We start from the raw sequence: 27,876 nt of genomic DNA, 5'->3' as shown, positions 1-27,876 counted from the left end.
CCGCCAGTCAGAGTCGTTTCGAACACCTTAGCCCGGAGCTGCCCACTGGATTACACTTAAGAGACAGTTTCCATCTGTCTTTACTTTCACTGCCAGTCTTGATTAAACATCAGAAAAGAGACAAATTACACACTTCTCAGAAATTGAAATTTTATAAAAAGCATTTTTCTCTTATATCCATAAAATGATATAATTTTTGCAAGTATAGAAATGTGTCATAAATTATACATAATGTTCCTTAATTACAGCTCAATGCAACTTGGTACTTTCCTCCCTCCCTAAAAAACGAGAGAGAACCAAAAAAATAATATATATATAACTGTATATATATATTTATATAATATAGACAAACCAAATATGAAAAAAAATCATTTCCTCTTTGGTATAAAAATCAGACTCTCACCTTGAGAGACACACAGACAGACATGATACTGGGTTTGTAAACTGTGTGGCCAAAAGGGACTTCCCTGTGAAGACTTCCCCTTCTCCCGCCCCCGCCCCCACCTCCAGCTCCTCTGGGGCTCCCACACGGAACACGTAAAATCCCCACACCCCACTCCCAGCTCCACACCGTTCCTGAAGTGCCGCCCCACCCCCACGACCAAAGAAGAGGAAAGGATTCTTCCCAAGGCTGATCAGGTAGCAACTAACTAGAAAATGCCTAATTTGGGGAATAGCTTCACAGGTGTGGAGGGCAGAGAACAGGGACAGGCTGTGCTGAGGTTCCCATGGAGTCCTGTCCAGAACACGCCAGGCACTGAGTAGGCAGTCTCCGGCCCAGCCTCGCCCTCTTCCTCCTCCTCCACCCAGTACCTGGACTGCACCCCCTCCTGCCAGATGCTGGGCCTGGAGGGGTGGGCCCCTTGCTTACCAGAAGGGGGCAAAGAGGCCAGGTTCCCCTTGCAGCCCTGCCTCAGGGTCCTGGGGTACAGGTGCAAGAAAGCACCAGATGAGGAGGGAAAAGGAGAGTCAAAAGGGAATCTGCTAATGAACTTGGGGCTAAATTTAAAATGAAAACTATTTTTTTTCTTGGACCAAATTTCATATCCAGCTTTAGCTCACTGAGAATGATGGGGCCACTTTCCCAGGGTCCAGCCCAGTACCAGCAGGACTTACGGAATCCAGGAATTGATGTGGGTGTGTGTTGAGGGCAGAGGGTAGCACTTTACTCTCAAGGTGAGGAAGGAGACAGGACCAAACCCTCCTTCATACTCTCCCGACACCCTCTGGCTGACCGGTACCTCTCCCCGGTCAGCTCCTCTGTCCCACAAGGGCACTAGCCACTGTAGGGACACCCAAGGGAGCTGGCTCCTCCCAAACCACTCTACATCCAGCTGGGCTGGGGCATCCCAGTGTGTGCCAGCCTCCCCTTCCCAGGAGAGTTAAGACACCAACCACAATATAAGTCACATAAAGGCCTCCTCCACTTGCCAAATAAAAGAGACAAAACCAAACGGGACACAACACAAACCAAGGAGAGACACACACAATGTGAGGGGCCCAGAGGCCCCAGCAGGTCTCTGGCTTCCCGGCATGATACATTCTTGTGTAATTCAGGAACAGGGGCGCTAGGCCCCTCTGGGGAATAGGAGTAAAAAAATACGAGATTACAGTCTCCCTGTGGGCTCCCGGGCAGGGCAGGGGCAGACCCAATCTCTCACAGTTTTTTCTTATTTTTGGTTCCACACCTGATCCCCCTCTGGGGCTGGTTCCTGATCCCCCAGCCCCTGCTCTGCCCTTGGCCCACTCCCTACACCTCCCCAGCTGGTGGCAGGGCCCTCAGCCACTCCTGGTGGGACGAGGAGGGAGGAAGGAGTGAGGACCAGCAGTTCCGAGACTGTTCCCCCGGCGAGCAGCGGCCCTGCATGCTCTGGTCCCCAGCACGGGGCACCCAGTCCAGCCTTCACCCCTTGAGGGGCTTGTCCGCTGCACCGCTGGGGCTGCTGGCGCTGTCGCTCTTCTTCCTGCGCAGGCTCTCGATCCAGCTGGAGCTGGAGCGGGTGGTGAAGCTGGACAGCGCCAGGGAGCTGAGCCGCATGTTCTTGCCAGACATAATGAGCTCCCCGAAACCCTCCTGGTGGGAGAAGGCGTAGCCGGAGCGCCGGGAACCCGTGCGGCCAACCCGCCGCATGCAGCGGTGCTGGGCTTTCTGCTTCTTCCTCACCAGCTGGGTGTAGCGGACCTGGAAGGGGGTTAGGCGTCCTCTGTCACCACCATCGAGAAGGGACCCAGAGCACCCGGGGACCAAGCCGGCTCGGGTCCCTCCTCAGTCACACGGGGTGTCTGTCCCACAGAGGAGTCGATGACCACCACCCACACACTAAGCAGTCGCACAGCCCAGAACACAGCTGCACCAGTGGTCACCCAGGGCCCTTTCCCGCCTTTTCCTCCGTCCCCCAAGCGGACAGCCTGGCTTCTTACCGTGTCAGAGAGATCTGGCTTCAGGTGGAGCCTGAGGAAGCGAAAGGCGACCACAGGCATGATGCAGACGACTGTGGTGAGCACGATGGTCAGCCACACCGTGGGCTGGGCCAGAGTGTTCTGGGCATTCCCTGGGGGTGGAGAGGAGGCAGCGGCCCCAGGAGTCACGAGGCAGACAGAGGCCAGCCCCTGACTTCCCCGGGCCTATTTCTGGCAGCTCCACTTCCCCAGTCTCAAAACCTAAGTCATCTCTGGCTTCCCTCTTCTCCCTGCCCAGCCCCTAAACGTACATCTCCAAATTTAGTTCCGAATTCTCCCCTGAAACTCCAGACCTGCTTCTTTAACAGCCTTACTTGATAACTCTGTTGACATCTAACAGTCATCTCAAATATCACATGGCTGAAAGTGAACTATTGTTTCCTCCACCCCAAATCTAGTCCATGTTGCTCTAAGAACCCCATGGTCAATCTTGATCTGTCTCTCTCCTCCTCGGACCCCACGTGCAATCTGTGGGCTCCATTCTCAAATCGTCTCTGGAATCCTACCCTTTCACTCTGTTCCACACCACCATCATGCTCACCTGGTTACTCTCCAGCTGGCCTCCCCATTTCTACCCTTGCCCCTACACTTCATTATCCACAATGCAGCAAGAGTGATCCTTTAAAAACATAAGTCATTTCGAAACCCTGCTCCAAAGCCTCTGATGGCTCCCTATCGCATTTAAATTAAAATTCAAAGTTCTTACTCTCACCTATAAGGGCTTAAAGGGTCTGGACTGATTCTCATCCCTGCCCCCCATACGCACCCCTACCCCCCAACTTTCTCCACTCCTCCTCCCAAGCCCCGGCATAAGGCCTTCGTATTGCTGTTTCTGCTTCCCATTAGTTCCCAGACAGTCAGGTGGCTTCCTCCCTTTCCCTTTATTCAGATCTCTCTGTCAACGTGTCCTTTCCTCAAGAGGTCTTTGCTGACCATGCTTGTCACTCTCCACCCCACTTGACATTTCTTATTGGACTTATTAGCTCCAGACATTACATCTGTTTACTTGCATATTATCTGTCTCTTGTACGTAAGATCCAGGAGGGCAAGCGCTTTGCCTGCTTGGTCAGTTGCTGCATCCCTGGCACCCAGAATAACGGGACATATAGCAAGCGCTGATGGGATGCCCACGAGATGAATGAACGGACAGATCTGAAGCAAATGCCAAGACTTATAAATGCTTCTTTTACTTCATACCTCCCAACCAACCCCTCTTTGCTACCCACCATGGCCACCCGGGCACCAGTTCTGAACAGCCTCACACTTGGTCACTACGGTGGCTTCCTCACTGGCCATCATTGCCAACTTCATCTTTCTCAACCAATCTTTTGATTGTCACCCCTTCCTCTAAAAGACTCCTGGCAAGTCAAATGCAATCCTGACAGCCTGGCATTCTGACACCTCGAATATCCCACCTTCCCAGCCTCTCTCCCACTGCCTCTCAGTGGCGGTTCTTGCCCACCTTAGCTGGAGCACTCTCCAGTCCCTAGAAACACCTCCAGCTCTCCACCTTGGAACCTGACTCCCCAGTCCTCACTCCACTCACAGCAGCCTCCTCTCCAGAACTATCCCTGGCCACCCCAAAGGCATGACTTTGCTGACTGCGAAGCCTGCCAGCCCCCAACCCCTTGGAGCCCTGGCCTCCCAGGACTGGCAGGGTCAGTCTTCACTTTCGTGAATATGGAAGCTCTTTGGGGGCAGGGCCTGGGTCAGATACACCTTGATATCCCCACAGCACCTCACTGAACACAGGGCACATAAGGAATATTGAATCAATGCTCACGATGTGCAGACTGGCTGACCACCCTGTTAGTCCCAGAACAGTTTTGATTCCTCACTGATTCAACAGGAAGGCACAGGGGCTTACCCACAAACCGGAACTGGTTCGGAAACATGTCAAAGAGCCCGTTGCTGTGCATGGCAAAGAGGATGGCAAAGTAAACAGCTAGGCTGCCCCAGATGAAGAAGTGGTTGATGGCCGTCCAGTAGCCTGTGTCCAGCCCAATCTGCAAAAAGTAGGTGTAGTTACTAAAAACCCTGTTCCCCCTCCCAGAAACAGAACTGGGTGCCCAGGGCAGCCCCAGGGACAGGAGGCTCACTCCTTCCAGAGAAGAGAGAAATTCCTCGACTGCCTCATACCTGCACACTAACCACAATGACCAAGGACGTGGCCACAGTGACTGCAAAGGACTGGTAGTCAGCCAGCTGGGTGCCATCATCTCGGGTGGCCTCGGCAAACACCCCATAGGGGATGAAGAACATGAGCACGGAGGTGTAGATGCCCTGGGCGATGCAGATGAAGAACTCTCGCTTGTTGAAGAGAAGGTTCAGCTGGCCTGGCTCATACAGCTTAGGGTACTCCATGCTTCGCTGCTCAGGGACATCCTGTGAGGGGAGGGCCATGTGGCATAGGAGGCCTCAGAAATTGCCATTTGACTCAGGATGGCCAAGAGCAGACTCTGCCCCTGCCTCCTCCTTTCCAAAGTCTTTTTCAGCTAGAAGCAACCTCCAGCCAGCTGCACCCAATCAGTCTCTGTTCAGCTGCAGCTGAGAGAGGGAAACAGCCACCCCTCCCCAGCTGAAAGAACTGCCTTCCCAGTGACCACAGGCACTGGACACAAGTGTCACATCTACCATATCAGTGTGACTCCTTCAAGCAATGTCCTTCCCCCACATCCTGCTTAATCATCAAACTCCCCCATACCTGATCAAAGACCCCCATAGCCAGGACTGGTAGGGAAGTGTACACGATGTTATACAGGGTGATGAAATACTGGTCATAGACAGTCTGGAAGAGAAAGGGGGCAAGAGAGGAGTATACAACCTTTCTTCACTACAAAGCAGGCACAGGAAGACAGCTGATGTCACATGCAGGGAGCCCTAGGAAATTTTCTCAAGCTCCCTCTCCACTCCTTCAACAGGCATTTTTAAATGTATGTATCAGACAATAGGTAGGCTCTGGGGGACTGAGCAACGAGCAGGACAGATGCAAACTCTGGCCTTAAAGAGCTTACAGGTGTGTACCACAGTGGACTGGGAACGCTTACTACCTGGGCGGAGAAGCCGCAGAAGAAGCCAAACCAGAAGTGGACCATGGTGAAAGCAAAGTTCTTGTAGAAGAAATAGCAGAGGAACTTGCACATGCGCAGGTAGGACCAGCGCCCGTGCACCAGCAGGAGGCGCTGCAGGAACTTGAACTGGGAGAAGGAGTAATCGGAGGCCAGGACAGCCTGGATCCCTTCCTGCCCACTGATGCCCACGCCAATGTGAGCCGCTGCAGAGACAGAGATGACAAGAAGATGAAGATGGCCACACACTTTAGATCCTACCAAGTTACAGCCCCCGTCCCCTGTCATTCTTCCCTGGTCCAGAGACCTCAGTGGGCCCCTCCCTGCCCTCCCACCCAGCCCACACCCCTGCATAGACCACACTCACTTTTGATCATGCTGACATCGTTGGCTCCATCCCCAATGGCAAGTGTCACAGCTTTCTTGTACTTCTTAACCAGTTCTACCACCTGTGCCTTCTGCAAGGGGGTCACCCGGCAGCAGATGACAGCTTTGCAGGCACAGGCCGTCTCCAGAAACTCCAGCTCCATGTCTGCCTCCAGGGCGTGGGCCTAGAACACAAGAGAGACCTGAGAGAGCCACAGTCTTCCCAGGAGATAGCTGGGAGTCTCGGCTCTTCCCCACCCCTGTAAGACCACAGCCCCCTCTGACATCAGGGGAAATGAGAAGATGTTAATATAAAAGCTGGAGGAGATAAGTGCTCTCTCAAAAGATACTGCCCAAGCTAAGGATGGTGATGCTTACCAGGCTGTGGCCATTGATGACCAGGGCGTACTCCCCAGCAACGGCTTCCAGGACAGAAGTGAGTTTGGAAGAAGAAAGTTTCTCCTGGTAGGTGAAGCCGTTGCCTACAGTGCGAGATGAGTCCATCATCTTCTCCCGGGCTTTCCTGCAAAAGTGAAATGAAATGGCCGTGGTCTTCCAGGACAGCAGTGGGGAATAGGAATTCGAGCCTAAGCAGCGTCCAAAACCCCGTGCCTGAGCCCTCAGCACAGCGCAGGGCATCTGCCTGCCTTGGGCCTCTGTTTACCTGAGCTCTTCCCGCACCTCCAGGACGGTATGGCCGGTGACTATGAACACCTCTGTCATGTCGTCTGTCAGCATCTTGCAGGAATAGCCAATGTTCACAGCCGTCTCTACCAAGAGAGAACGCAGGAGCTACGGACAGGCATCCAACAAGGTCAGCACACTCTCCTGCCTCATGTCCTCGGCTCCACACGGGGGTCCAACAGGGCTACTGTCCAGAAGCTATTTCTCTGCCCTGCTGGGCTCTCACCTTGTTTGTCTCCCGTTAGCACCCAAATCTTGATGTTGGCCAGCGTCAGGAGGGCAATGGTCTCTGGAACCCCTTGCTGAAGCTTGTCCTCAATGGCTGTTGCACCCAGCAGCTGAAAATACCACAAGGGTCCCTGGCACAAGAATCTTAGGCAAGACCCCTCCTTGCCTACCCTTGGCCTGTCCCACAGCCCATACCATCATGTTGCTCTCGACCTCCTCGTAGATGCTGGCCAGCCTGTCCTCCCGGCTGTCCTGGGCCAGGCTGGCCTGGAGGCGTCTCTCGGCCCACTCCTCGTAGTACTCTTCATCCAGATCCTTGTAGGCCAGGACCAGGGTCCTCAGCCCTTCCCCTGCGTACTCCTGGAGGCACAGTCAGGAAAGTCACACCCGAGTAAGTCTACGGAGCTAACGTACAGCATGAAGGCTACAATGTTTAATGTTGTACTGTATGCCGGAAATTTGCTAAGAGAGTAGATTTCAGGTGCTCCTACTACACACACACACACACACACACACACACACACACACACACACACACACACAGAGGTAACTATGTGAGACATGTGAGATGGCTGGTGTGTTAATTTGCCTGACTGTAGCAATCACTTCACTGTGCATCTGTAGACCATGCTGCATGGAGTGTGGAGTAATAGACACTGGAGAAGGGTGGGAGGGGGCCACAGGGGTGAGGGAGAGCACTTATCTCCCGCAGCATGAGAAATTACTTAGCGAGTACAAGGTACGCTATTCAGGTGATGGTTGCGCTAAAAACCCAGACTTCACCTCTATTCTATGCAATATATCCATGTAACGAAACTGCAGTTGTATCCCTTAAATTTATTTTAAGAAAAAATCGGCCGGGCGCGGTGGCTCACACCTGTAATCCTAGCACTCTGGGAGGCTGAGGCGGGTGGATCACTCGAGGTCAGGAGTTCGAGACCAGCCTGAGCAAGAGCGAGAACCCATCTCTACTAAAAATAGAAAGAAATGATCTGGCCAAATAAAAATATATATAGAAAAAATTAGCCGGGCATGCCTGGTGGCGCATGCCTGTAGTCCCAGCTACTCGGGAGGCTGAGGCAGGAGGATCGCTTAAGCCCAGGAGTTTGAGTTTGCTGTGAGCTAGGCTGACGCCACGGCACTCACTCTAGCCCGGGCAACAGAGCAAGACTCTGTCTCAAAAAAAAAAAAGAAAAAATCATGTCATATACCTTAAATTTAAACTTACACAGTAAAACAAAACAAGTCACACACCCCACCCTGCCCCCCAGCACTGAGAGCCCCCGAGCCCCCGGCCGGCCCCTCTCCTCACACCCACATTAAGGTGGTCAGTGGTGGTGTTGAGCAGCTCTTGGGTGGAGTGGTGGAGTCTGTCAAGCAGGATGGTGTCAGCCCCTTTGCAGTAGAGTCGGATCTTCCCCTCTGGATTCCGCACTAGTAATGGAACAGGGGGAGAAAGCGCTAGGAAAATTCAGGTAGGCAAAGATACCAACCTACACACATCTACAAGAGTCACCCGGCACACCTCACCCATTCCAACCCTTACGCTGCCCCAAATCCCCCCAGCACCCCCGTCCTGGCCTCACCTATGACTGACATCCGCTTGCGGATGTTGTTGAAGTCCAAGATGGCCAGCAGCTGGTAGGTGATGGCTGTGCCCATCTCATGGACAGTGATTGTTTTGGGGGTACGAGAGCGGAATACGAAACCGAAGTTCCTGGCTGCAGTGACCAGGGCCCCCTCATCCGGGGACTGAGCTTTGTAGTACAGCTCTCCTAGGTGGGGAGGAAGGAAGAACACGCGCGGTATAAGGGGCCACCCTCTCACCCATGTGCTCCCCCCAGGAAGCCCCAGCCCAGCTGCACTGCAGAGCAGAGTCAGGTCAGGGCAGAGAGTGAGCCAGCTCCTCGGCCCACCTTCATTCTTTTCTTCTGACATGACGGTATGACACAGGGAAAGGAGGCGGAAGAACTCATGTGTGTGGGGGTCCCCCATCTTGACAGCCTCCAAGAGGCTGGGGTCCCAAAATAAAAACTTCTTGTCAGCCAGAGGATTGAAGGAGAAGTCGACAGGTTCAGGCCTCTGGAACAGGGAAGAAGGCTCTTAGGAAAGACTGGGTTGCCAGGCTGCCCCCCAGGGCAGAGGTTGTCCCTGCTCTCCCAACTCACAGTAAGGAGAGCCCAAAATCCTGTCCACTGTGGACCTCAAAATTCCCACTTCTATCACCAACTCTTCCTTAAAACACTCATTTCTCCAGGCAGCTTCTGTTTCCGGCCCAGACAACACATCACTCCTGACTACACCAAGCGTTACTGGTCAGGCATCCTGTTTTACTGGCACATAGAATTATGAAGATCTTACCTCTCCCAATTCAGCTTTGTGTCCCAGGACATCAAACACGTCACCTACACACAGCCAGGACAGAATGAGAGATGATGTCAGAACTGTAGATCTCCAGAGCAAGGGGGAGAAGCCTCCAACACAGAACCCCCACAGGCACCTGAACCCTTAGCCCTAATCACTGAGCAGATGTCACACACACTCACACTGCCAAGGGACAGGAAGCAGCAGGCAACCAGGGTCCCAGCACTCCAGGATGCTGGCTGTGCTTACCATCCCTGTCCCTACTCTGCCAGCGGCTCTCCCCTTAGGGCAGCCCCAATTCTTTGCATCCCACACACAGGGCTCCCAGGCCTCCTTGCACCCTTTAGGGCTACGCAACAAAGCCTCACGCACCAGCCGTAAGGTGCAGGTTAGTCCAGAAAGCAGTTGCAAGAGGAGATCACGCTCTGCACAGAAGTCAGCGCCTAAACACACTGCCCAGACCACTCCAGCAGCTCAGCCACAGGCCACTGCAGTGTGGCCACACTGGGAAGACCACAGTCACATTCCAGAGACTCACAAGGGCCCTGAGCAGCAACACAGGGAGAGTCTAGCACTCCACCAGGGCGCCCAAGGTCCCACCCGGCCAAGATGCCCAGAGGCCAGGATCTTGGGCTTCACTTCAAACAGCCAAGGAGCTCCCTGTTGCCTAGAGCTGAGACCAGGGGGAGGCAGCAGAGGAGGACAAAATGAGGACTCTCAGTATTTGTTTCCTGACACAGGATACAGAATGGACCTTTTTTTTTTGGTGGGAAACCAGCTCACATTTAATTATGAAATTTTAAAATTATACAAGTATTTTGACATTCCCCCCATAGTCAGTCTCTTATAATGACAGGAAAACACCAACCAATCACAGGATTTAATGGGCTTAGTAAGTTTACCCCTTCAGTTCCTATTTGCAGCATCCAATATTCCTTTGAAATACAAGACAGACCCGGCAGCGGCCAACAGAAAGTTCCTGCTCCCCCAGAGATGAGACGTTCAGGTTCTCTGAGTATTGCGTTGCAGTGGCACTTGCCAGAATTGGTCCCTCCCCATAATGGGGAGGTGGGGGGGGACTTTAACTGTACAGGTAAAAAAAGCTTTCTCCCCTTCAAGGGAAGAAAAAAAATCACTCCAAAACCTGGCAGATCTGGCTGTGAGGTCTTTCCTCCTGTCCCATCTCTTCATCTCTTCAAGGACCTTTTTTTTTGCAGTGGAGCAAGAGAGATCAAACCCTAACCTGAGTTACAAGAAACAAGACAGTGATGGCTATAAAAGGAGTGACCAGAGCAACTGACATACTCCTTTATCTCCCACATCCAATGCACGTGCTTCACAGAAAAACAACAAAAATAACAAATCCACAAAATCCAACAGCTAGAAATACAACATCCGTTCATCCAAGGGTGGCGGAAGGCAAGAAAGGCGGGAGAGTAACTGGCACAGGGAGAAAAACACGGTATTCAAATCAGGCCAGGCACAGGGGACGGCAAGTGCCAGAAAACAGCTGCAGGAAACTGTAGTCCTCAAAATGGACCTTTTTAAGGCCCCTCAGACCCAAGTAAGAAGGAAGAAAAACCCAGCGTCCAGATGACTGTGGAGGCCTGAATTCCACTGTCCTCCCAAGAGAGATGCAAGCCCCCAGGCCCAGGTAGCACCACATACCGTAGCTGTGGCCATTGATGGAGCACTTGTTGAAGACCATGATGTTCTGGGTGAGGGTGCCCGTCTTGTCGGAGAAGATGTACTCCACCTGGCCCAGCTCCTCGTTCAGGGTGGTGGTGCGGGCCTCGGCAGGCGTCCGCTTCTTCATGCAGAACATCTTCTTGTCCCAGTTGATGAAATAGCTGTGGCCCAGACGAATGACCTCCACACTGCACAGGGGACAGGAGGTGAGGCTGGGGTCGGGAAGGGGAGGAGGCACCCCACCCCCACGGGCCTTCGCTGCAGGCCCTTGCCTGGGGAGAGACAGACGGAGAAGACACCTGGGACGGGAACCTGGGCGGGGACCTGGGCAGGGACCTGGGCGGGGAAGGGCAAGGAGAGCCTGGAGGTGGAGCCGGCGGATACAGCCCACAGAGGAGCTCCCGCCCCACCCTTTGACGCTCTCCAGACAAAAAGGTGCAAAGGGCCTGGGCAGGCAGGTCAGACGGCACAGGCAGAGGAGGAAAGGGACTGCACTCAACCAGTTCTTACCTCAGGGCTAATAATACAGAAACCATGCAGAGAAAAACAAGAGAAAGTGCGAGGAGATAGGGAGAGAGGAAAAAAAAGAGAAATAATGAGGGTGCTGTGCCTGCCACAACACAGATGCCACCTCAAAGAGGGGCCACGCTGGGAGAGGGCTTAAAGCCCACCCCTCCCTGCCCTGGCCAGGTGGAGCACGCTCCTTCCTCCTTGGTGGCCCCACAACCTTGACTCTGCGGCTTTCAGAAAGAACACAAGGCAAAGCTGGGGTGCTGACTCCGGAAGGGAGAGGGGCCTCGAGGATCTGGGCAACAGCACCACTGTACAGCAGCACAGGGCTCTCAACATCCCCAGGTCTGCACACGTCCTCTTCCTGCTAATTGTCACTCGGGATGTAGGCTGTTCATGTTTCCAGGAAGGGCCCTGAGTTTAGGTCCAGTACTGCTGAGCAATAGAACCATACCTGGAACCCTGCTTCTGACCTAGCTGAGGCTTCTATGAGGACCTCATTCCTAAGCAAAAAAATGAGAGAGCTGGAAACATCTTCATAGCCTTTTCTACATGCAGCTTGTCACCCCCATGCCCAAAAACATACACACTTTAACCTGATAAGACTCAGAAAACTGTCTTAGGCTGCTACCAGGGGCTTTCAGTGAACTTAGATACAAAATATGAACAGCAAAGCCCAAAGATGGGAAAACAAAAAAGAAAACATTTTTCAATAGTAATGCAGAACTGGAGTTGCAATGATAATGATGAACATGCTACCACCCAATATTTGTACAGTAATTTAATTTTTACAATGTATTTTCTAATCCAGCATCTTTTTATTTTTTTCTAGAGACAGGGTCTTGCTCTATCGACCAGGCTGGAGCGAAGTACAGTGGTATAATCATAGCTCACTGCAACCTCGAACTCCTGAGCTCAGGCCACACTATCGCTTCAGCCTCCCAGTAACTGGAACTACAGCTGCCCCACCATGCCCAGCTAATTTTTTAATTTTTTGTAGAGACAGGGTTTCGCTATGTTGCTCAGACTGGTTTTGTACTCCTGGCCTCAAGTGATCCTCCTGCCTCAGCCTCCCAAAGTGCTGGAATTACACATGTGAGCCACCATACCCGGCCCTAATCCAGTATCTTTTATCAAGACATCCCTACAAACAAGGTGAACCAGGTATTATTGTTCCTATTTCACAGGAGAAAAATTAAATGGTGTGAGGCCCTGAGTAACTGTGGATTTGCCTGAGGTCACGTGGCCAGTGCTAGGGCAGGACTAAACCAAGGACCTTCCAACTCTTCTCTTCATGCTCTAGAAAAGCCCAGACCGGACTCCTCAGCACAGAAGCACTTTGCCTTGTACTCATTATCATCAGCACTAGGATTAGGGGGCCAGTAGGGAGAGTTGAGAACTATCTGGGGAATAGTCAGAAAAAAAATCTGTGTAAAAAAAGATGAAAGGTAGGAAGAGTTCTGAGCACCTCTATAAAACATTTCCTTAAAAACATCACAGATCCCCTTATCTCCAGTGCAAGGCACCAAGTAAGAAAGTTTCTTTCTCCCGGCCATCCTTCCTTCCTCCTCTTCCTCCCTCCTCCCCTTCATTTTTCATGGCCCAATCCCTACTAATATTCTCTTTACCTCAAACATCCTAGATGTCTCCTTGATCCTATTCATGCTGCACACACTTCCTACTAAAGCATTCTTCAGATTTTTTTAGAATGCATTCTTTCAACTTTTTTCAAAAACCTCTAATGGCTTACTCAGTACACAGTGCACAGGCAAAGACTGGAAAGCCTCCACAGTCAGGAGCAAGCTGTTGTTTCCAGCTCTCCCTCCCACAGCTCCTCACTCATGGCCCATGCTCAGGTTCCTACTTCCATGCCTTTGCTTCCAGCCCTCTTCTCCTGTTCTTTGTGGCTCCACCTTCACCCATCCCTGTCACCACCAAAAACCCAGAGCAACTGCCAACTCTTCAGAGACATCCTCCCTGATTAACTGCACAGGGAGCAATGGTCTTCCAGCCTTCCTGGAGCTTCCTGCCTCCCAGTGATATCTCAGTCTGACATGTTCAGATCTCCCTCCCCACCCCAACTGCTGCTTCTGAAGGCAGAGGCCATCTCATACAACTCTGTGTCCCCTTGCTTCACACAGAAGACTCTAGGTAGAATGACTTCTACAGCACTTGTTTCTATTTAGTTTTATAACGTGTTTACCTTTTTCTTCTTTTATTAGACTGAAGCCCCTAAAGGCAAGGAGAGCCATTTCTAATTCATCTTTGTGTGTGCCATGGCACCTAGCAGACTTCTCTGCACAGGGTAGGCAAGCAATAAATGTGTGCTGAATAAATCAATATGGCTTTTGCTCTAATACAGTCCCAAATTCCAGGAAACTGTGGTAAAAAGTTTGCTCTGCACACAAAGATAAACAGATAACATAAAATGCTGACAGTACAGGAAGAAAAGGACTTCAGGTTCCTTCTCAAAGATTTCATGATCATAGAAAAGAGAAGTTTTCCAAGGGACCACCTGGGTTCCCTGGAAAGACCCTGGGGAAAGAAAGCACGTACCTGACGTAGAGCGAAATGGGCACAACGGTGTTGAGGATGATGATGTAGGACCAGAAGGAGAGGAAGCCAGAGAAAAAGGCACTGTCCACCGCCTCATCCCAGGGCAGGTAGACCTGGAAGCGCGTCCCAACCTCATGTTCCCAGATGGCATTGCCAATGGCCAGGATCACCCCCATGCAGACCAGGAATCCAAAAATCTGGGGAGGAATGAGAAGCAGAGGCTAGGCTGACACTGAGAAAGCCCTCAAGTCACCACTCATACCCTGAGCCCACAAAAGCTCAGGCATCTTTAAACTGGCAACATGCTCTATTAAAAAGAGGTCAGAACTGTGACAGGTTCTATTCTGTCACAGATCATCATGTGGACTTTTCTCTGAACATTATCCCATCTGTGTGATGGGGAAGCTGAAGTAGTTCATTAGCTCCCAATCTGGCAGCCTAGAACCTTCAGGAGTCCTCAAAGGTGGTAAGAGTGGGGGTGAGCTACTTTTAAAATACCAAAAACCTTGTTATAAATTAATCATTTTGCTTACCCGGGCTAAGCCTCTAAAAGCCAACAAAAATGCAAAGTTATTGGCCAGGCATGGTAGCTCACGCCTGTAATCCTAGCACTCTGGGAGGCCAAGGTAGGAGGATCGCTCAAGGTCAGGAGACCAGCCTGAGCAAGAGCGAGACCCCGTCTCTACTAAAAATAGAAAGAAATGATCTGGCCAACTAAAAATATATATGGGAAAAATTAGCTGGGCATGGTGGTGCACGCCTGTAGTCCCAGCAACTCAGGAGGCTGAGGCAGAAGGATTGCTTGAGCCCAGGAGTTTGAGGTTGTTGTGAGCTAGGCTGACACCATGACACTCTAGCCCGGGCAACAGAGTGAGACTCTGTCTCAGAAAAAAAAAAAATGCAAAGTTATTGTAATGTTTATTATCTCCTACAGACTGCCCTTTTTTTAAACCAGGGAAACGAACTGTATTTTCATAAATGTAGACAGATTTCTTGATTAATCAAAAATTTTATAAAGCTTGGAGTCTTCGAAGAAGGATCATGAGAAAGTTTTGGTGATTAGAAAGAAAAAATTGAGGCCACTGTCTGGCTTCCGACATCTATATCCAATGTTGCCTCTATTGTTGACATTTTGAAACAAAACAGGCACCATCCCAGTGCCCAACGACCACCAGGGGGCGAAATAAGCCTTTGCGTGATAGACTTAACCCCGCTTTCCCCAGGCTGGGTATCTGCAATCCCTTTAAAGCTGGGTGGAAACCGTCTCACCAGAGGCTGGCCTCAGCCTTTGCAAGCTGGCATGTGGGTGGGGGGCAGGCAGCAGGCAGTGGGGGTACCAGAAGAGAAGGAATGCCCAACAAGGAGCTCAGATTTCTAGCTAAACAAGAGGAGGATTCAGGAACTGCCAAAAACTAAAACAGAAACTTTTCCTTTGGGATCCTTCACTCTTAGAAGTTGGGGGAAAAGACCCTGCTAACCATCTTCCAAATGGAAATTTTTCTTCAATTCCTTCTCCATCCCCATGAAGGCCTCCTTGTCCTTGGCAAAACCAAACAGAAGGTCACATGTTGCACTAAGTCATCATCATAACTGCAATTCAGAGAAGGGATGATTTGTTTTAGCTTTCTTTAAGTGTTGATTCATGCACGTTCCTAAAGTTTTCTTTAAATAACATCTTCCAAGTCTAAAAGGAGCCTGAAATAAACACTGCCTTTGAGTAGCTGACCTGCCAGTGGCTTTAAAGCCAAACCTGAAGACTACTGACCAAGGAAGAGAGATGAAAGCAAAAGGAACTGCCCAGGGAGAACCAGAAGGGGAGAGGCAGGGAACTAGATGTGAGAAGTCTTACCCAGAGCACCAGTGTATTCATTAGGCGATCAATGCTCGTTCTTTTGAACTTTGTCCTGCCGCTGTTCTGCATCAGCTTAGTGTCGGGACCTAGAAAAGAATGAGAAGGGCTAGGAAAACCAAATAACAAATCCGCCTCTAGACTTCTCCCCTGATCCCCAGACTGCAGGACATCAGGGTGGAACAGAGACACTGGCTGGACAAGAGGCTTATATTCAGAGCTGGAGGTTTTTTTTACCTTATGTATTCTCCAGCCAACTCAGACTCATGCCACACTTCTGAGGGAGCGCTGGCTGAGTCACTAACTCTTACCCTTCTTGCTTTGGATGCTAGGAGGCTCACCTGCAAAGATGACCAGCCCGAAGCACCACTCAGTGTTTCGCAGCACACAGCCCCGCAGCAGCATGTTCTGGTTGCTCAGGGGAAACTTGTTTTCCTTCCAGTAGAGGGTTCCACTGAATTTGTCCAGCTTGTTGTTGGGAGGTTCACAGATCACTTCACCTGAATGGGAGACAAGAGTCTCACTGCTCAAGGTCCAGCCTACGGCCTGACCACAAGACAATGAAACAAAGAAAAAGCAGCCGAGGGAGAGGACATAAGGACATGGACCCATACACACTGCTGGTGGGAGCAGGAACTGCTGCAACTTTTCACGAAAAGAACGAGGCGGCATGAACTAATATGTTTGTATAAACGTGTGTAAAAGTGTGGATGAATACACACTGAACTGTCAGTTAATGGGGCTACCTAAGTAGGGTAGAAATGGCAGGAAGGAGGAGCTATTAACTTTTTCTTAAATACTCTGTATACAGTTTGCCTTATTATAAGGGAGCACGTATCATTATTCTGAGTTAATAATCAAAAAGAATAAGCTGAATTTCTCTCAACAAGCACAGCAAGTAGGGAGCTATCAGCCACAAATCTCTCTTGAAATAATCATCAACTCAAAACCACATAGTAGCCACGTGCCATCCCCAACACTCCCCTCCCCCAAACCCCAAAAAGTCCACAGAGTTAGAAAATAATAGCAACAAGAAGCCAAAAGGAAAAGGTACAATTTAAACCCCAAAACCTAACCCAGCTCCTCTAGCTAAGACCTCCTTTACCTGAAGATTGCTTCTCCAAGATTACTCACCATCAAACTTGGCAAGCTTACTGATGTCTCCCAATTCCGAGGTGACAGGAATCGCCTGACGTACTTTCATGTTGGTCTCTCTGGAAGGACAGTATCCCTGAGTCCTGGCTCCCTCCCCTGCCTCTAGATTCTACCTGGGGGCACCTAACCACGGGACATAACTGCTTAGCCCAGCAAATACTGGGTGGGTAATACTGCTACACATCCTAAGCCTTTCTTACCCCTAAATTTCCCAAATTTAGACAGAGCCCAGACCTGGGAACCTCTTTCAAAGACAATCTTTTTACCCACAAGGAGACAGAAGGAGAGGGCTGACACTGAGCATGCCACTTACCCATCGAGTTCTGCTGTCTCTATGTAACACAGCCCATGGGGCTCGCTGCTGGAGAGGAGGAGGAGATCCGCCTGGAGAGAAAACCTAATGAGAAGTCCAAATACCCAAACCTCCATCCCCAATGCACTCTTTGATGATCTCTCCTTCTGCTAAGCATTCTTAGTTTGCTTAGTTCTAAGCATATGAATGGCCAGTCCCAGGCATGTTAACATGACACAGAAGCCCCCCACTCAAGAAAGTTTCCTTCCATGGGTGTTTAAGAGGAAACAGTAAATCAGGAAAGACTCGTTCGTCCCTTTCTGCCAAAGAGGAAGAAGAGCCCTACAGGCTTACAGGGGCACTGTCCCTTACCGCCACAAACTGGTTATTTTCTAGCTTGATAATATCACCAACACAGACATTCATCCACTGCTCTTGCTGGAGGCTGAGGCAATGAGAAGACAGTGAAGAGGCTGTCAATAGCTAGAGAGGTTCCCAGAGGACCCCCTTCCTCCTGAGCCCTTGTCTCCAACAGGCACTCACATTCCATTGATCAGCACCTGAGACTGACGGTTATTCACCTGGTTATCACTCTTGTGGCGGAACTGAAAAGAAGAAAACTGAGGAAGGTAAGACACCTTCTCCCGCTTCAAAGGAATTACATGATCAGTGGAACTCAGCATGCTAGGTAACACCTTGTATACCCCCATTCACAGACCAACTCTCCCCCCTAATTCTTCCTCCCCACCCTCAGCAAAGACAACATGGACCAGGTAAGGGATATCAAAGTCACCAAGAAATTATGCTAAGTTGGGGTGTCTTTGAGTTGGGGGTGGGGCAAGTGGGAAAAAGTAGAAGAATGAAAACAACTCACATAGTCATCGGTGGCATCTTTAACAGCTGTGATGGTAAGGACAAGAACCAAAGGCACAATGGTGGTGAACCAGGACAGGGAAGAGATCTGTGGGATCAACTGAAAAGAGGAAAGAGAAGCATGCCTCTGAGGCCCCACATGATACCTTCTTTTCCCTAGACCTTCTCCTTCCTTGGCTTTATTCAGCTTTGTGGGTTGCAAAGGATCTACTACAGGTCACTCACCTGCAGAATGAGAAGGAACAGGAAGTAGGTATTGGCAACTTCCTGGAACTGCTCAAAGAGGTTGACAGGCAGGAAGGTAAGAATATTGTACTTGGAGGTCTTGATGCAGTTACTCTGTGGCAGTGGGAGAGAAGATAATGAGGCAGCCTCCAACCCCAGCCCAGCGCCGGACTGAGGCTGCCTCCTCCATCTTTACATTTCCCCAAACCTTTGCCCTAAAAACCTGCAAACACCGGGTGTAGGAGGGTGAAAGGAGGAGAGATGGGAGTTTCATGGGTTCACCGACAGGTGAAGGCATGAAAAATTCAGCACAGTAGCACATGGAGAATGGCTAGGGAAACTGTCTTCTCCTCCCCCCAGCATTCTTTCCCGTCGGTTCTCGTTCCCAACCTAGGATGTCCCTGCACCTTTCCCCTCTCCAACTCAGTATGCTCCAACTCACTTACCGCATACTGGAATTTCTCATTGTATTCTCGGTCATTAGCCCGCGCCCTCCTTTCTTCTTCTGCAACAGAATGATGTTGAAGTCAGGAGGAGCAAACTGAGGCCTGCATCAACACTTTGTGGGGGGTCCCTGGTTCTTTCCACAGAACAGTTTTAAGGAGTTAGCTACACATCTGAGGTGTCATTAAATTCTTCCCTCTAGTCTGCCTCTCACCACCAGCCCCACCACATGGCTCTGCAGGTTACATTCACAGAACAGGACGTGCTCTCTTTTCCTCACCACCAACCTTCAAGGTCTTCCACTGGGAGCACTCAGTTTCTCTCCCTCACCCCTCTGGAGGAATCTTAGCCATTAATGGTCTTGGGGATCCACAGACTCTTTTGCTGCTATTAATTCATCCATTGTCATAATTAAGGAGTAAGTAGCGCTGAAGACACAAAGCTTCCCTCCCGCTGAGGACCACTGCAGATCTAGCCATGGTACTGCTCTCCCCCAATCCAGGGGGTAAGGGAGGTGACAAGGAGGGTCACCGTGCCCTGGAGCTGCTCTGCGGCAGCATCCAAGCCCCACGTGCAGTCCCCCCTACAGGAGCCTCTGCTTGTCACATGTCACCAGCAGCAGCTTCTGACTGGCCCACAATGACATCACCTTATTTCAAAGCTCATCTTCAAGTAGAAGTGGGGGGGTCAGGGATATGGGTCATGCAGACTGAGACAGAGAGGGAGGAAGGAGGAATGAAATGTAATTGAAACAGTTGCTCTCTAACTGTAACCTTTCTTGTACCATCTGCACACATTTCCCTTAAAGGGCTCATTCATTTGTCACTCAGTTAATGACACCTATCTAGCTACACCTATCCTGAACCTCCACTGGTCTGGGACTGCAGGCACCAAGTTCAAGTCCCAAAACAAGGGGCTGTGCTATGAAGCTCATCTCCCGGGGGTCACCGTGACCTCAGGCTCTAAAAGGGGGTAACTTACTTAGACAGTAAACATAATCCCTTAAACCTGTCCAAAGACCGCACAACAGACCCCTCAACACCACCCCCCAAGGCCCCTGCAGAGCACACTGCAGTAACAAAACCCCAGGCCATAGTGTCCTCTGCCTCTGAGCCACTTTACTCCAGAAACTTCCCTAGAGAGGCCCCCTTGGGACTTCCCTAGAGAGTCCGCTGCGCAATCACCAAAGACCATGCAGAGAAAGAAGGCAGGGACTGGATCCTTCGGAGCCAGGATCTCTGGGTCTGGAAGAAGGATCAGGGAAGGTTGGGGGTGGCTGAGAATAAGTGAATGTGGGGATTGGAGGGGGGAAATAACCGACGCAGGAGAGCTGCCAGGCGCTGCCTCCCGTTACCTGTCCCCCAAGAGGGCTTCTTTCGGCTCCAAGAGGGAGGCGCCCCAGCCCGGGCCCACTTCTCGGGCATCTCCTTGGGGACCGTCATGGTCCCGGTTTGAGCGGGGGAGAGCAGACTGTCTGTCCTTGGCCTCAGCGGCGCCGACGGGGCGGACCCCCAGGGAGGTGAAGAAGCTGTGGCCACTCAGAGGGGAGCCCCGGCCAACGGGCGCGCGCCCCATCCGCAGCCCAGGCCATCCTCTCGGCCGCCTGCGCTCGGGGACGCCCCGAGCTCAGCTGCTGCGCCGCAGCCACCGCCGCCCCCAATGCCCCCAGCGGACGCCAGCGTGCGCTGAGTGGCCCGGGACGCGGTGAGCACGCCCGGGGCTCCGCCCCCGCCCGCTCCCCAACTGCAGGGGCAGCGCCTGCCAGCGCGCCGCGTAGGCGAAAGCCAGCGCGCAAGCCCCGCCCCCACCCGCCCACCGGGCCGGGCCAATGCGGGTGAGCGGACTCCCAGCGTTGTCGCGGGCAACCGCTTTCACCCCCACCCCCGCCCGCGGGAAAACGAGGAGAGCGTGGTGGATGGAAAAATGAGGGGAGAAAGGAGGTGAGAGGGCGAGGAGAGTTGACAGCACAGCTCCCTAGGCCGGGGAGCAGGAGCTGCAGGTGCCCCAAGACAAGAGTGCAGGTGTTTCAGGTGCGAGCTGGAGCTCAGCCTCCTCACAGCAGAGAACCCAGCTCTGGGATCAAGCGGAAGAATTCGGTTTCCTAGGCCACCCCCAAGAGGGGTAGGGGTTTTAATCTACCCGTCCTCAGACCCATACCAGTTGTCCCTTTTCCCTTTGCTTCCCGAGCCATAACAACACAAACTCTTGATGGTCCCAGGGATCCCCTCTTCTTGCCTATCTTACCTGGGGGGCGCTTTTTTGCACACAGTGCCATCTCACCCAGCAAGGTCCCAGCAATCCCATGGGAGTCCCTGCAGGAAGGTGACAGATGAGTGAGGTAAGGCAGCTGAGGGTAACCCTTCATTCCCCTCATGAGACGTATTCTGAATGTTCTCTTCTCCAGCTCTGACCCTGCCCCTCCCCCAGCCTTCTCCCACCAGCTCCACCAACACTCTCTTCTCTTACTGCCCTGATGAGTCCCTGAGAAAGAAGAGGGGGCTGCACGCCGCCTCCCATCATGCATCCGCCTTGGATAACATGGGGAGACTGAGAGTTTACAGGAGCCAAGGCCTGCAGGGAAAGGGAGAAGGGAGAACAGCCCAGATATGGAAGAGGGACACAGCTCTCAAGGCATCCATCCCAGGGACAATGGATGTTCCCATGTGCCTTCCTGGTGGCAATGACTGGTGCCTGTGCTTACTAGAAAGCAGAATTTCCCCCCAAGGGTGGAGTGGAGGGACTATAAGTCAGGAAACACCTGGCAGGGCATCAGGAAATAGAGTGGGCAGGCTCCACACTTCTCGAAATGCTTATAATTCCCCCATCCCCCTCAATACTGGGGCTTCCATTATCACCTCCTCCAGGGGAGCTCACATTAAAGGCATGGCCCTCACTTCCTGCACAGACAGTCCCCAAACCACTTCCTCTCAGTCTGGGCCAGCGCCCTTCTGGGCTAGCTGAGGGGTCTTTCCACCCCTGGCAGGGAGTTTGTCTCTCACTGTCTCCCACCGCAAGCCTAGTCTGGTCAGTATGGCACTGGGTGCAGGCTCAGGGAGCATCAGTCAGACAGGCCTCTGCTTCCTTCCACATGTCTTTTCTTTCTCCTAGATAAGTATGAGGCCTGGCCTATAAGACAGGTCACAGAGCTTCATCCCTATTCCCCAGCCTGGCCCAAAGGAAGCTGACAGCCTGTCACCTCCTTCTCTGTCTGGGTGGAGGGCCTTCCACCTCTTCCTCGTCCTTGGTTCCCCTGCCTCCAGTCTACTAGGCACACCCCACCAGGCTGTCAGCCCCAAGAGATACTAATTGCCTGTCTGCCCAACCTCTATAATTACAGACTCTGGCCACGGCTCAGTCACCCACACCAGTTCTCCCTTCACTAGCTCAGACTCCCTCCCTGACCCCAATCCTGAAAGCCAGAAGTCCTTTTCATCCCTGACCTTCCCCACTATGGCAGGCAAGGGTGCCTGGCTCAGGAAGAAAAACCTCATCCACATTTTAGAGATGCCAAGCCATCCTCCAGGGCCCCCAGCCAGGGTCTCCACCCAGTCTAGAGTATGAGTCATGGGAGGGTGGGTGTGGAGGGAGAGGTTAAAGGAAAGGATGCAAGGGTGGGCATCACAGGTTCCAAAGCCAGCCCCACCCTTGGAGAGGGAGGCAACCAAGAAACACTGTCAGCCAGAGGACTTGGGTTTGAGTCCTATGAAAGAGTTAACGAAGGAGCTGCATGCCATCGAGAGTGAGGAATCTGGACACCGACCAGGAAAGTTGTTTTACCTCTAAGACCCTGGGGAGACTGAAAGCAGGCTTGGCCCAGGGCTCGTCCCCTGTGGGGGGCATAAAAGGGAAGGGAGGCCTGGGAACAGGGACCCCCTCTCACTTGTCCTTCCCAGTCTCACACAGCCTTGGTTTTCTGAACAGGTCAGGCCCATCAGCCACGTCGCCCTGCCCCGTCACCCTGCCCCAGCCCCCTCTGCGGCCACATTTGGGATAAAAATAGCCAGCCCTGGGAAGGAGGCAATGCTCCATGAAGGAAAACAGCTCTTTCTGTAGGTCTGGTCCCTACTCCCGCCACCCAAGAGCCCCAAGGCCTGACCCCCTCTTTCAGAGGAGGCTAGTGGGTCAAGAAAACAGGAGGAAATTAGATCAAAGACTACCCAGCTCACTTGCAACGAAGACCAGCTCCAGCCACCTTCTATCACCAAGGACAGAACTCAGGACTCACTCCACAGCTCTGAGCTCCCAAAGCTACCTCCCCTCCTGGCACCCTTGGTTTTCCTAAGGCACAGAGACCTCCACCTTCCAGAGACAAAGCCTTCCAGCCCCAAACTCCGCTCCTCGGGCACCTAAACCCTAGGACCCCGATTACTCCTCTCACCCCCACAACTCTCTAGGCGGTTCTCCCCTCTCTGATTTTCCATAAGCTTCTCCTTGGCACTCCCCGCCCCCTTCCTGCTTTCCACGCACCCCGTCAGCACCCCATCCTCCCATCCTGCGGACAGCCTCCTGGTCTCCCCCATCCTCAGGCACCCCGACACCCCCTTCTCGCCAATCATCCACTTCCCCTGCCCCGTCTCACCGCAGCTCCCGACTCCCGCTCCCCCGTCCTCCCGCGTCCACACCCCACTCCCGGGCCCCTCCAGCCCCAAGTCGGCGGCCACAGCCGCATCTCCCTCTGCCCTCCCGGCCCCACGCTCCGGGGCTGCCCCCACCTCGCCTCGCCTCACCTCAGCGCTCAGCGCTCGGCGCCCGCCCCGGCGGCCCTGCCCTGCCCATGCCGGGGGCTGGGGCGGGGGCGCCCGGCTCAGCTCCCCGCGGGCTCCCGCCCCCCAGCTGCAGCCCCGCTCCCCCTGGGGCCTCGGCCCGCTACTTTGTGTCAGTTTCGGCCACGGCGGGGCGGAAGTGACGGAGGTGGCGGTGGAGGGCGGGGGGCGGGAGGGGGTTTTGGGGAGGGGTGAGGGAGAGAGGAGGAGGGCGCCGCCATCTTTGTGCGGGGCAGGGGGAGGGTCTTAACCCTTCCGAGGCTTAGCATTGCCAGGCCGGCCCCCTCCGTCACACAGACACACATCCATTCCGCATCTACAAAAAAAAATTAGGAAAATTCAGGAGGCTAATAGCTCTGAGATTCTTTTTTAATTTGTAAGAAAGGGAATAGAAGAACAGTGCCTCCTCTGCAAAAAAAGCATCTTCTGCAGGGAGGGGCGTGAGAGCTGGAAGAGCGGTGAACAACGAGAATTTTCCTCAGCGTCAGTTTCCTCTTAGCCCCCGACCCACGCTCCTCAGAGCAGTCCGCCCTCTGTTCCTTCTTCGCCTTCTCTCCTGGCCCCGGTTTATCTCACTGTATCTCATCCCCTCCTTGAATGATACAGCCCCGGAATGCCTAGGTACAGGGTTGTGCCTCAGTTTCTCCGCCTTGCTCTCCCAGTCTCCAGGTGCGGGAAGGGCTGTGTCCCGCCGCGCTCCCGCTCTCCGCCCCCACCACGCCCCCGGGTGGAGACAGCTTCCCCACCCCTAATCACCGCCTGGGGCGGCGGCGTCCAGGGAGGCGCCCCTGCGAAGGTAGAGGCGGGCGGCGCTGGTGGTGAGAGCTGGAGGTCGGCGGTTGGGACCACGCGTTGAAGGGAGTCCTCAGGGTTAGGCTCCCCAGCGCGACTCTGGATGGGGGGGCCCCTCCGCTCCGCAGATTCCCGCAGTCTTCTCTACCCAGCATCCCGGGGCGCACCCTCTGGCGGGTACTTTGAGCAACTACGTTCTTAGAGGGCCTGAGGATCAGAAACCCGGCTTGGAGGAGGAGGGGATGAGGGGCCTGAGTCCCCAGGCCTTATCCTCCTCCAGTTCTCTGTGTCCACGATCCTTCCCAGTTTAAGAGGAAGGGATGCCTAGATAGGTAAACGGAAAAGCTTCCCAGGGTCTGGCATATTAATAATGAGAAAGAATGTTTGTCTCGCTACCAGGCGGGGTCGGTGACTTTGTCCAGTATCCGCGAGTGCAGAGAAGGCTGTGGTTATCACAGTTTGTACTCCAGCATCTCAGCTGAGGCAGAAGTCTCCAACTCTGAGGCATTGCGTTGGGCAGACTCAAGATCCAGAGCTGGCTCCGAGTCCTCAGGGTGGTGCAGAGCCACCAGCAGCTGGTATGTGGCTGTGCCAAGAATGGCCCCCACCAGAGGGGCCACCACAGGCACCCACCACCAGCCATTACCAGCACTTCAAGAGAAGGACAAAAGAGAGATGTCAGGGGTGACTCCCTTAGCTTCCCCCTCTCTAAGGACTGGGGACAGTAACAGGAAAGCTCCCTAAAGTAGTTCCTGGGGTGATGGTCACCAGGAAGAGCATTGTCTTGACACCAAAGCATAGCAATTAGAGAGGAGGGAATGCCAGGAGACCTTGGTCCAGCCTCTTGTTTTAGGGAATTATCTGAATATACTCATTTTGCTGATGAGGTCACTAAGGCCCAAAGAGGCAATATGATGTACCTAAGAATACAACCTCTAAATCTTACTGTTTCAGTGAAAAGCGGGGGAGGGAGGCAAGGGAGAAAGGGGAGAATATGTGGCTTGGAGAAGGGACACTGTCCTAAGAGGCCAAGAGAACAATTTAAGAGAAGGATGCCGAGGACTCAGGGACAGAGATGTTAGCAGAGGGAAGTGAGTGAAGGACAGCACCAGGGAGGCCATCTCCCACCTGAAGACTTCAGGGCCCCAGCCAGCAATGTAGGTGAAGAGCCGTGGGCCCAGGTCCCGGGCAGGGTTGAGTGGGAACCCGCAGTTGGCACCCATGGATAGCCCGATGACCAGGACCAGCAGCCCCGCCACCACAGGCTCCAGACCTGCAGGGACTCCCTTGTTCCGTCTGTCCAGGATGGCCAAGAGCCCCACAATCAGGATCCCAGTGCCCAGAACCTTGAAGTCAACAGAGACAAAGGGGTCTCCATCAGGTGCCAGGTGCTCCATCTGCCCTTGCTCACCAAAACACCCCTCAAAATTTGTTCAACACAGGCAGCTGGGGTGGGGCGGAGGGTGCCAAGAAAGAGCCAACCCCACACCCCACCGAGATTGAACAAGAGGCTGGGGTCCCAAGGCAAAGTTTGGGTCTCCCAGGTCTCACCCTCACACCTACCTGATCCAGGAAGCCATTGTTCAGGGACAGATAGGGGGCAGGATAGGTGGCAAAGATGGAGGCTGTCTCCTTGGGGCCAGTCACTGTCAGGTTCCCACCTGTATAATTCTGTAGGGCATCTGTGGAGGAGGGGGACACCCAGAGTTTCCATCTTTGTTCATCCAAAACCATTCTGAGGCACCTCCGCCCACACACAGGTGCCCCAACCCTGTTCCTTCTCTTACTGTAGTAGAGAATATAGGTGGTTCCCGAGGCACAGAAAGAAGACAGCAGCTGCACCAAGGAGTAAATGGGGAACTTTGCCCAGGGGAGACGTCCCAGGAGGCACATGGCCAGGGAAAAGGCTGGATTCAGGTGGGCACCTTCAAGGATCAAGTAAAGAAAACCAATATCCGCTAATTGTTGCTGCCAGGCACTGTCACCAAGCAACACTACTACTCCTTCCCACAATCCTTAAGACAGATAATATTATTCCCATCACATAGCTTAGGAAACTGAGGCTCAGGGACATTAAGTGACTTATCAGGATCACACAGTGAAGCCAAGATGTGAACCTGGGTCTGTCTGCTCGCTCTAGCCAGGTGCATTGACACAGTGTGTATCTGAGGGACAAGCAGACCCAGTCTTGAGCAGAGATGAGCCCCAGAGGGCTTCAGGTGGGGGCACAAAAAGAGAGCACCTACCCTCGATGCCCTGCCATAGGTTTCTGCCTGGGATTAGCATGAGAAAGGGGGATGGAGAGATACAGAAAGGGGAGAGGCCAGATGGGGCCAAAGGCTTATCTCAGTCCAGGGCACTGGTCAAGTTCAAGGAGATAATGTCCATGAGTCACCAAAGACCTGCCTTTTCACCATCCACAGCCACCAACATTCGTATGCACAACCCACCTACTCTGATGACCAGATCCTCACCTGAGACATTGCCACCCACGTAGATGGATATTGTAACAGCCAGAGAGCCAGCCAGAAACATGGTGAAGAAGTTGCCTTTGGTTTCTCCACTGGTGACAGCCTGGGCCACAGCCCCTTGAGTGAGAAGCTGCTGGGAAGAGGAGAAATGAGGAACAGGGAGCCCCAGGGACCAACAGGGGAGGGAGGTTGGGAAGGCTAGAGATGTGGCTGAGAGAGATGGATGGACCTGAGAGACTGCAAGGAAAGGAGAGAGGCAGAGAGAAGGAAGGGAAAATAAATGGGAGAAGTAGAGGAAGAAGAAAGAGAAAGAAGGAAAGGGACAGGAATAAAAAAGATGAAGTAGGAAAGGAGAGAGATTAGGAGAGAAAAGAGGAAAAAGAAAGGAAAAGGACAGGAATAAAAAAGATGAAGTAGGAGGGGAAAGGAGAGAGATTAGGAGAGAAAAGAAGAGGAAAAAGAGAAGTGATTGAGAGTTGAGAGGAAGTGGGACAGCAAGAGAAAAGAGATAAGGACACCAGAAGGAGCCAGAAACTGTTGCCCACCTCCCTTCTTTCCTTCTCCCAACTACCCTGCCTACCATGAGCACAAACACACCCAGAAACTCTGCCAGGCACTGTCGGGCCAGGAGGCTGCGGATCCGGAGTTGGCCCCTGATTTTGGCCAGGGGCTGCTCGAGGGCCATGGTGGCAACACCCTTTCGCTGGTCACTGCTCCCTCCGTCTGCATAGGCACACTGCTACTACACAGCTACTGTGTGCCTGAGAAAAGATAAGGAAGAGACTTTAAAACCAATTAGCTCAGCTCCTGAACAGCAGCTAGCGTCTCCACACCTGTGTAGGCTAGGAAAGATACAGATTACTGGAGAATGTTTGTGAGCAGGCCGTGTACACAACCAGAGCCTGGAGTTTGCCCAAGCTCTGTCTCTTCTGTCCTTCATCCCCACTCCTCACAGGACTAACCTCCCCTATGCTGACAGGCTGAGGGGAGTCCCCTGCTTCATATATTTAATACGTTAGTTCTCTCGGTCCTGAAAACAATTCTGTAAAATAGTACTATTGCTTCCATTCTGCAGATGAGGATACTG

The 27,876-nt window shown here is 52.7% G+C and overlaps 2 protein-coding genes across 6 annotated transcripts; both read right to left on the bottom strand.

Moving 5' to 3' along the window:
* Positions 1–133: 133 nt before the first annotated feature.
* Positions 134–23,667, bottom strand: ATP8B2 (ATPase phospholipid transporting 8B2). 5 transcript variants are annotated; one of them, XM_045545197.1, is made up of 28 exons: positions 23,491–23,667; positions 21,008–21,075; positions 18,766–18,824; positions 18,320–18,433; positions 18,096–18,194; positions 17,765–17,826; positions 17,594–17,666; positions 17,243–17,313; positions 16,909–16,988; positions 16,116–16,274; positions 15,775–15,863; positions 13,926–14,122; positions 10,839–11,047; positions 9,168–9,211; positions 8,723–8,888; positions 8,393–8,581; positions 8,125–8,240; positions 7,002–7,166; positions 6,805–6,916; positions 6,559–6,664; positions 6,273–6,417; positions 5,896–6,079; positions 5,511–5,734; positions 5,165–5,248; positions 4,600–4,845; positions 4,328–4,466; positions 2,422–2,552; positions 134–2,182 (listed from the first exon to the last, which is right to left on the bottom strand). In XM_045545197.1, the coding sequence occupies exons 2-28, from the start codon at positions 21,036–21,038 to the stop codon at positions 1,904–1,906; spliced, it is 3,573 nt and encodes a 1,190-aa protein (XP_045401153.1). In that variant the 5' UTR covers positions 21,039–21,075; positions 23,491–23,667; the 3' UTR covers positions 134–1,903. The 5 variants fall into 5 exon arrangements, with proteins under 5 accessions (XP_045401153.1, XP_045401151.1, XP_045401152.1 ...); XM_045545195.1 differs by lacking the exon at positions 23,491–23,667 and having other exon boundaries at positions 21,008–21,151; XM_045545196.1 differs by lacking the exons at positions 21,008–21,075; positions 23,491–23,667 and adding an exon at positions 20,118–20,429.
* Positions 23,668–23,888: 221 nt separating this feature from the next.
* Positions 23,889–27,553, bottom strand: AQP10 (aquaporin 10). Its single transcript, XM_045545193.1, has 6 exons — positions 27,370–27,553; positions 26,793–26,919; positions 26,106–26,243; positions 25,882–26,000; positions 25,447–25,664; positions 23,889–24,969 (listed from the first exon to the last, which is right to left on the bottom strand). Exons 1-6 carry the CDS (start codon positions 27,472–27,474, stop codon positions 24,771–24,773), a joined length of 906 nt encoding a protein of 301 aa, XP_045401149.1. The 5' UTR covers positions 27,475–27,553; the 3' UTR covers positions 23,889–24,770.
* Between the last annotated feature and the right edge of the window lie 323 nt (positions 27,554–27,876).

This window comes from Lemur catta, chromosome 3 (genome assembly GCF_020740605.2).
Source record: "Lemur catta isolate mLemCat1 chromosome 3, mLemCat1.pri, whole genome shotgun sequence".
Classification (NCBI taxonomy): Eukaryota; Metazoa; Chordata; class Mammalia; order Primates; family Lemuridae; genus Lemur; species Lemur catta.
The sequence above is the reverse complement of the archived record's forward strand: the minus strand, read 5'-3'. Positions and strand labels throughout refer to the sequence as shown.